This window comes from Enoplosus armatus, chromosome 11 (genome assembly GCF_043641665.1).
Source record: "Enoplosus armatus isolate fEnoArm2 chromosome 11, fEnoArm2.hap1, whole genome shotgun sequence".
Taxonomy (NCBI): domain Eukaryota; kingdom Metazoa; phylum Chordata; class Actinopteri; order Centrarchiformes; family Enoplosidae; genus Enoplosus; species Enoplosus armatus.
The window spans coordinates 16,900,297-16,909,357 of record NC_092190.1 but is presented as its reverse complement, the minus strand read 5'-3'; the positions used below and the strand labels follow the sequence as shown (position 1 = coordinate 16,909,357).

Here is a 9,061-nt window from a genome sequence, read left to right as displayed (position 1 = left end):
GGTTGAGGCTGAGAGGCTGTTTGGGAGTTGTTGTCTTACCCCTCTCTCTCTCTCTCTCTCTCTCTCTCTCTCTCTCTCTCTCTCTGGACCCTACAGAGAAGAATATCAAAGCACTGCTTCTGACATCCCTTCAATTACAGTAATACCCAGAGAGCTCTACAACAGCTTTATTGTGAGACAAACTCTACTTGATACAATGACCAAGAAAACCTGACATACTCTTTCATATTGAGTGTATTTGAGGTGAAATACCACATCACTTTTTTAAACACTTACTTTCTTAAACTTCTCCTTGTTAATGTTCAAGTACTGTCTGTTCTTTGTGCTCTGCTTTCTTTCATTCGGCTGTACAACTTAACTGCAAGTCATTTCTATGTAGCTGGCCTCACTTTCGTTTCTGCTGTGTCTGGTAATACAGTATTTTCCTGTAGTATATACATACATATACTAATCGTGTTATTTTCAAAATGTTTGTCTTATATTTTGGCGCAACAGCCTTTGTGTTACTTTTTAATGTAACAAGTTTCCTTGCTTTCTTAAGGTGACTTGCTTGCTTAATTATGTGTAATGGAACAATTATTTTGTTCAGAACATGATAATAATAAGGAGTTTGCATTAATTAATTTATTTGTTTGGCCATTTGGGGGCAGTGAAAAAGTTGTTAATACAATGTAGACATAAAATTCCTACGTTGTGTTACAGTATGACAACCATTAGCAAACAACAGCCTATTTAAACATACAGTAGAATAGCATTCATTTGGAGTTGTGTTTTAACCCACCTGACAAATCTAAGTTCAATACTCACTCACCTTTGGCTTTATTTTACTTTCACCAACTCCTTAAGGAAATATTTGGCTCTTGCGCAGCTGAAATGCCCAACTGTACTTACTAGCTTGTCGCTAACTTTTACTGTCGGCTATTAGGTGTCGTGAAGGTGGTATAGAGTTTTTTTAACACAACTTTTTGGTGAAAACAGCTCCCCACTGCGGCTGTAAACAAGCTTGATGAGAGACTGAATCAAAACAGTAAGATTGGGGGCCATAAAACCAAAACAATGGCTGACACTCCACAAAGCTGAGGGGAACTGCAGAGTCGGACAATAATTCTTTGTGGGTTAATCACTACAACTGACCCCTTTCACATTACACAGTCATTTTATCCATTATTTAATTTATCCGTTAATATAAAAATATTAATTAGTGCAGCTTTCATACTAGAACACACATTGGCGTTCTCGCTGGCTCTGTGGGAACGTCTACTGCCAGACTCGAGACGTTACTGTTCAGTGTGCTGTCTAGTGTATTTACGCGGTTGTAAGGTTTATGCTCCTTCCTGACTGTCAAAGACTAAAAGACCGGAGCAAGTTGGTGGAAACTATCTCCATGTATGCTTTGTAGGTTTAAGCTAGTCTTCAGGTTCATCCTAAGCTTTTGATTGGTGGTGGTTGCTTGTTGGGGGCAGCTACAGCCAGTGAGGAAACACGCCTGAGCAGCTTCCGACCTTGGCGAGAAAACACTTGAGCTACTTAGGTGATATTTCTTTTCCAGTGTTGTTGTATCTAAACTCTACAGATGGAGTAGCAACAATTAAGAAATGTTGAAACGAGAACCACTTCGCCTCAGGGTCTGAGAGGTTGTGGTTGTGAGAGAGTGTGCGTGAGACAGAGAGCAAATCCCATTCAACCTGTTTTGCTTAATCAGTGATGCCGAGTAGAGAATTAAGGAAAAAGGACAGATCACTGATCAGATACAGGAAACAGGTTCACATACAGTACAGTTAGCTTGTTCCCGTGATGCTGATGAAGGTGAACACTGACACTCAGAAAACCGGTTTTGCTTTGTTGTCATTATATCTTGCCATTAGGGATAGATGACTCACAGTTAACACACCGCTGCGGCATTATTACAAACATAGAGTAGCATCTGGTACAACAGAGATAAAACTTCACCAACAGCATTCTGCATAGTCATCATATGGTTAATGTGCTTTTCATTTTTTATTGAAGCAACACACCGCCACCCACTGGAAACTATTTGTTGCTGGTGACATTGCTGTTGTCATGAGGAAACCTCCTCAATCCGGTTTTGGTGATTTAGTTAAAGGATTAAATTGTCTCTTTGGGTCAGAAAAAAAGGACCCTCAGGCCATGAAACTGTTTTAAACTGATGCACTCAAACATGCACCTTGGAGAGAGACTGAAAATGAACATAAAACTCATGTATATGTTCAAAAGTAATTAAATATCTGATTATTTTATCTTAAGGCCACTGGCCACCACACTGACAAAGGCTGTTACATTTTGAAGTTACAAGGTTTTCACCCCACAGTTGGGGTTGGATGACAGAAACTAACCAACCAGCCTCCAAAGTTTCAACCGACGAATCCTGAACTCTTGTTCCCACCAAACTCCTCTCATCCTCAAAACTTGTCTCCCCTCTCTCCCTCTGACGCCGCACTTCAAACAGCTTTGCACAGCGTGAATATGCTGCATAGCAAAGAGTGACTGCGTCCCTTCCCGTGTTGAAAAGGCGCCTGGGTTTTAGAGAGCTTGTCAGAAGAAATCTGTCAAAAGTACTCAGCGGAGTTACTGAGGCCTAAGGAGTACAATACCCCCGGACTAAGAGGGTTTACCCCGCGAACCCAGACACTTCACATAGAAATTAACTTTGCGGATCAGAAACCCAACGCCCTGGTTGACACCCTTACCGCAGTTCCCATTGTTTGGCCATAGCAGTGTACACAATACACTTCTATTTGCTCTGCTCTGTTTTCCTGTTCAGGAATAAGCCTGAGGGCAGGGTTTATGAGCTCCATGCTCTCCATGCAGTCTCTCCTCCTCCTCATTGACTTAATCACGTCACCTCTCGTTTCTTTAGATAAGCAAATAGGCCTCCAGTCTGCTCCTTTGCCATTGGCCACATCCAGGCCTGTCTTCAAAAGGGGAGGGGAGGTGCTTGTGACTGAACTCAACCAGACTTCTTCAAAACTTTCCCTGCTTGTGAGTGTAACTGTCCTGATAAACAGCTGATGGCATAACTGTAACTCACGGCTGATGAGCGTCAGGTGAATGTAAGGAGATCTGAAGATGACACGCTGCTATCACATAATGTGTGAACTTGTCTTGGATTATATTCCTGGTCGACTCTGAATGGGAATACTCAGCAGACAGCCTGTGATGGAATACTAACAACAATAAGGTAAAATCATCAATTCAGCCTGAATGTCTGCAACAGCCTCAGACTGTAATTGTGTGAAAGAGCAAGTATGAGGAAATAAATATACACTCATGTAGCCTTCTTTTTAGTAGTTTTAGTAGTTTTGAATGCTATTCGTTTATAGAAAATCTAGCTCGAACATAAAAAGTGAGCAATGTAGGACCAATTGCTTAACTCTATACAACTTTTGGAATATGTCAAGCAGAATTCATAGTTTTTGGTAAAGTTACAAGACCAGTACGCACAGTGCAATTGCGACAATATATACAACATTTGAGGACTACTTCTATTCCACCTGCATGGAGATGAGAGAATGTCAACATAACATTTCCTCCAGAAACAGAGACAAAGGAGCAGACGTGTAGCAGGAAGAAAATATTGGCTTGTTTTAAAAGAACAAAACGTTCAATCACACAGCGAGAGGCTAGACTCCTTCGCGAACCCTGCTCCACTTCTCTCAGGTTTTTAGGCTAAACACAGGAGAATGTGCTCCCAAATCCTTCTAGCAATTTTTTTAATCGGCTCTTCTGGGTCGGGCAGGTAGGGAGGGAGAGAGAGAGAGAGGGGGGAAAGGGAGAGAGTTCAACCAAGAAAACAGAGGATACTTTTACATTCTTTGAGCTCTGAGAAGTTAGAAAGAGTTTACAACACACATACACACACACACACACACACATACACACAATAGGGTCTTTCCTGTTTGAAATCTATCCAGAAATGGGATAGTCTGTGATTTGAAATGCTCCATTTCTCAGCAGCCAAACACTCTGTTTCCCCCCCACACAATCATGTGCTTCCAAAAGATTATGTTTAGGGCCTCTAAACCCCAAATCCTCGTGTTGCAAAGGCACTTTCAAAATGTTGGTATGCCCATTTCCATGTTTAGGAATTTGTGATTGAATGCACTTTGCTTGTCAAAGGTATTCAGGGACTCAGATTTTAATCATAAGCACCTCACTTGTTTACCATACAGATGTCAGCATGCTGGAGTTACAGACTTGAAAGTGAAATGTGTTCAATGTTTGGCAGCGTTTGTGAACTCATCTGTTTTATTTCAAAACAACTCCTACTTTATAAACAACAGTCAGGTCTGACATATTGTGCATGCTTGCTTTATGTAGTTTTAGTTAATGTGTTTATCAAGGTCACTTTTCCGAAACTTTTTTAGGAAAGCAGTTTTTTCCTCTCTTCTTTTTGCTGAGTGTCTTGTTGAGCACAAACAACCCACTCAGTTCTCATGGGAAAACAAACTCGAGTCAATTTGACTGATGTCGCAGATAAACTTTCTGCTTGTTCATCTCATGTTGTTTTGCATGCGGTTAAAAATATATCTCAGTGTTCAGAGTGCAGATATGGCTCATCAATTATGCTCATATCGGGACAGATGAACTTATAATGATGTAACCAAACACTGATCTGGCTTTGACTCACACTGGACACGCCAGGGTATACAGTTAACTGCAGGTGCATTTGTTTGAACTACAGTAGCTGTACTTTGGAAAGGAAGTTTGTCCGCAGAGTGGACAGGGTGTTCAGTGACACCACGTGTCCTTACATGTTATATGAAGGCCTCCAACCAACCCTGTCCCCTATAAATTGAGTTTATATACTGCTAATTTAACTGCCAGCAAGTCACAAAATGTTGATACTCAACTTGAAATAAGACAATTTTGACACATTTCACCTTGTTTGGTAGAGGCTAACTGCCTCCCCCCACCTCCCACCCCTGTGCCAAGTTAACGCAACCAGTCTGTCCATTGAGCACTGGGAGACAAATTAATATCAACCTCCCATTCATTCTTCTGGTAAGAAAGAAAACAAGCTGACCCTCATAATGTTGACGAAATGGAGCATTACTGGAACTAGTAACTGTAATTTAATTATATAAGTTCAAATTGTAGTCTCTGAAACTTCTTGTCACTAAAAAAGGAATCACGTTACTGTTACTATGTAATGAGGGACTTCCCAACACTGTTCCCAAGTGAAAAATGTGAACAAGTTGATTATTATTTATTTATTTGTTAATGGTAAAATCATCATAAACTAAGCCAATCTCACCATTTCCATCCATATAAACTTCACGCAGACAGAAAAAAGGGAAACCAAACCGCATCTCACACTGTATACTGTCATCTACACCCTTCTTTCCACATTCACTTTAGCATGAGTTGACATATTCCTTTTTATCCTCTACTTTAATGTATTTTCTGGTTCCCCCGCTTTACACTTATTGTTGTTATCTTCTGCAACAACCCAGTTCACCGACGGGAATCATTAAAGTTTGATGTTATTTATTTTTCAGCGTTCTCTCGTCAGCGTTGACAAGAACTTTACATACAATAATAGCTTTGGAGAGGGCTCTTCCATAATGAGAGACCGCTTGGAGGAGCTGCGGCAGAGGGCCCAAGACTTTCCCGAGGCAGCAAGTGAAAATACCAACCCCTTTTCAGTGGAGGGTGATAACGATGACTCTGTGGCGGTCGGGGTCATTACGCCACAGGCTGTGGTGTTCGAGGAAGAGCCAATCCTTGAGAATTTCCTGTCTGAGGCTCAGCAAATCCGAGATGATATTACAGTGCTGGACATAGAGGTAATTAATTGTTTTTGGAGGGAGTTTGTATTTATTTATCTTTACAATCCTTGCATTGCAGTTATATCTATTGAAGGTTGCATTCTTTTTGCTGTTGGTGTTTGTGATAATTTTGAAGCGCTTTTGAAGTGTTTTTGTTTGTCTTGTTCACCTTCTTATTTTCATCATTATAAAACTCGACTGAAGACTAAGACTGTATGATCTTGCAGTTTCTGGTAACATTTTTCACTTGCTGGTCAGAAGTGAGTCTGAACACAAATTTTGTCTAATCTCAACTACAAACAGGTCCTTAAATTCAGCCAGCAGCAAAAGACCCTGGTGGCGACCATGCGTCGTTTCAGTGTGATGAAGAAAGAGAGCAGTATAACCCGGGACATCAAGCTCAAGGCTGAAAGCCTCCACAGACGGTTAGATGCGCTTTCAAAACAGGTCCAAAGGACTGAGGACCAGCAGGGACCTACTGCCGTCACAACAAGAATACAACGCTCCCAGCATGCAGCACTGTACCGCAAATTCCAGCAGGTTGGGAACATGAGTCTATCACACAGGAAACTTGTTTAGTGCACAGGAAGTGATGTGTTTTACATTAATACATGGTTTGAAATAGGTTTGAAACATTAGAATGAAGCTATCTTTAGCTTGAGAGACAGTCATTTGGGATTAATAGGATAATGTGGGATAATATAATTGGCAATGACAAGGATTGTTGGTAGGCGGAAAAGAGAAAATTAAGTAATGCAACATACTAATAGATAAAAATACATGCATAAAATAAAAAAAATAGTAAATTAGTAAATTAGTGGCAGAACCGGCAAGGTGAGCATTTTTCTTGTTTGATCAGTTTCATCATGTCTGTCTGTTCATGCTTAACTTTACAGTAAATGCATTTTATGCATTATGCACTGCCAGTAATGGCAAAGAACCACACATAAATTACGCTTAAGCCACAAAAAAGATGGCACTCAAATGTCCTCTCATTTTTCATTTCCCCCCTCCCCCTCTTACTTCCTATTCTCTCTTTTTTTGCTATAATTATGTCCAGGTAATGCTGCAGTATAATGAAGGTCTGCTGACCAAGCAAGAGCGCTGTAAGCACTTCATTATCCGGCTGCTGGAGGTATCGGGAAGGGATGTGACGGAGGAGGAGGTGAATGAGATGGTGGCCACAGGAAAATGGGAGGTCTTCAATGAGAACGTGCTGAATGATGCCAGAATCACACGGTCACAACTATCTGAGATTGAACAGCGGCACAAGGTGAGGATAGCGGCAGCAACTCACTAAACCCAAGGCTATGACAAAGTTATTGATAATATTTTGGTAATGTAATGCATTTGTTAGATATATGTAGGTGTCCAAGCTATTAGCATAGAGGGAATAATCATTTAGTCCTCTGTTCCTTCATTGCATCTTGAGCCTTTACTACCCTTCCTCATGTCTACAGTATTAATCCCATTATCCTCTTCCACCAACAGGAGTTGTTGAGCCTGGAGAACAATATGAAGGAGCTGAGAGACCTGTTCATGGACATTTTCATGATGGCGGAGGAGCAAGGGACTTACATTGAACACATCCAGACCAATGTAGAGAGGACACAGGATTTTGTGGCTGCATCTAATGAGAAGTTCAAGTTGGCCGCCAGGTACAAGAGGAAGAACCCTCTTCGACAGCTGTGCTGCTGTTGCTGCCCTCCCTGGAGGTGCTGCTTATAAAACATATGCATTTTTACCTCGACGCTCATTCCAAGTAACGGTTTCTTTCCAAAGCCTCGCTTACCTGTTGGGAGTAAGCAACATTGGATTCAAGCACCATTAAAGTGAAGGTTATGGTACTGCAGTTTTTGCTGTTGAACAGAGCGAGTGTGAAGACAGATTCAGCAGAGCATAGAAAACAATTAGGGGAAAGGCCAGAATTGGTATTTGAGGCACTTGTTTCTTTCAAGAGGATGTGAGGCGACTGCTATTGGAAGAGACAGTTCAGTGAGTGCTACTCACCAACAGTGCTGCTTATTGGAGACCTTCACTGTCATCTGACAGAGGTCACAAACAAGGGGAGACCACTGACTCTGCCACTGCTAGATCAGCAAGACTGATATTTCGCCATTTCTTTTTTCAAAAGAGCCCCTGATCTTTCTCTCTGCCACAGGAGCTCTGGTTAATGACCATTTATTTTTTTTACACAGTATGTGCACTTTAAGACTTATCTATATTTTTTCTCTTTTCTTTTCAGCACAAAGCAGAATTTAACAAAGCGGAGAAAGATTCTCTTTCTGAGAGATTTTGAGCCATTACATATTCATTTCGTCCACATGCTGACGAAAAAAGGAACTTGTTTTACAATTAGTCATTAGTCTCATTTGCATTTCAAAGTGTGATAATTTCTCGGTGAAAAACATATTCCTTTATTCGGTTTCACAGAGGCAGGGATTCAAGTAACACTTTGAATAAAGAGCCTTGATCAAAATATTTCTGTCATGGAGGCAAAACTGCAGAGAATCATTGAAGTCATTTTTGTTTAAAAATAAGATGGAAGATTTGAAGTCCTACATTTCAGGGAATATTTAATTTCTCTAGATGTCTTGTATTTTGGAGTGGAGCATCACTTTATGATTATGTTGGAACTGTTACATTGTTCAGATGAAAACCTCTGGCATCCCTATGTATCATTATAATTAAAATGATTATGTCACACAAAAAGGGAGCAGTGACTCTAAACCGGGTGGGAAGCTCCTGTCTGAATGAGAACCAGCAGTATGAACTAAGACACTGGGAATATCCTGTATAACTGATCAACAGACTCACACCTGTGGACAGGTAATCATCTCCTGATTCACCTTTTACATAATGTTGAGTTGAAAATACCAACTAAACAACCAAATTTTCACTGCGGTGATAATGACAAAGATAAAATAAATCAGTAATTCATTTCAGGAGATATAGTCACTTCATACTTGATCTCGCTTAGTGGCAGAATCGCTCTAAACTAGCCTCTCATCTGCAGTGACTGTAACGTTCTTTAGTGAGTCAGTGACCTGTGGTGTCTGGTGTCCGGGACAAAATACAGGTGAACTGGGTGTGCCAGAACCAGACTGGAAAGTCTGGTTTGTCTGCTATTCCAGGGTCGCCTCCAACCAGCTACAGTACTGTATGTTTCTGTAGGGAACAGTGTGTAAACAGAACCGTTAACTTCTAGCAGATGGTAAGAGGACACACCTCGGTTATATAGTCTTCTTTTAAAATAAAATGACTCCTAGGCT

At 40.8% G+C, this 9,061-nt stretch overlaps 1 protein-coding gene across 1 annotated transcript; it reads left to right on the top strand.

Annotated features, from left to right (window-relative positions):
* Nucleotides 1-3,058: 3,058 nt before the first annotated feature.
* On the top strand, nt 3,059-8,501 carry stx19 (syntaxin 19). The gene is made up of 5 exons (XM_070914928.1): nt 3,059-3,199; nt 5,520-5,807; nt 6,093-6,329; nt 6,850-7,062; nt 7,281-8,501. The coding sequence occupies exons 2-5, from the start codon at nt 5,586-5,588 to the stop codon at nt 7,515-7,517; spliced, it is 909 nt and encodes a 302-aa protein (XP_070771029.1). The 5' UTR covers nt 3,059-3,199; nt 5,520-5,585; the 3' UTR covers nt 7,518-8,501.
* The last annotated feature ends 560 nt before the right edge of the window (nt 8,502-9,061 follow it).

Bases quoted from the DNA above. Each gene is read 5' to 3' on its own strand.
- stx19 (XM_070914928.1), top strand. From the start codon at position 5,586: ATGAGAGACCGCTTGGAGGAGCTGCGGCAGAGGGCCCAAGACTTTCCC. The intron at 5,808-6,092 runs GTAATTAATTGT...AACTACAAACAG, and splicing joins TTACAGTGCTGGACATAGAG to GTCCTTAAATTCAGCCAGCA. The intron at 6,330-6,849 runs GTTGGGAACATG...AATTATGTCCAG, and splicing joins TGTACCGCAAATTCCAGCAG to GTAATGCTGCAGTATAATGA.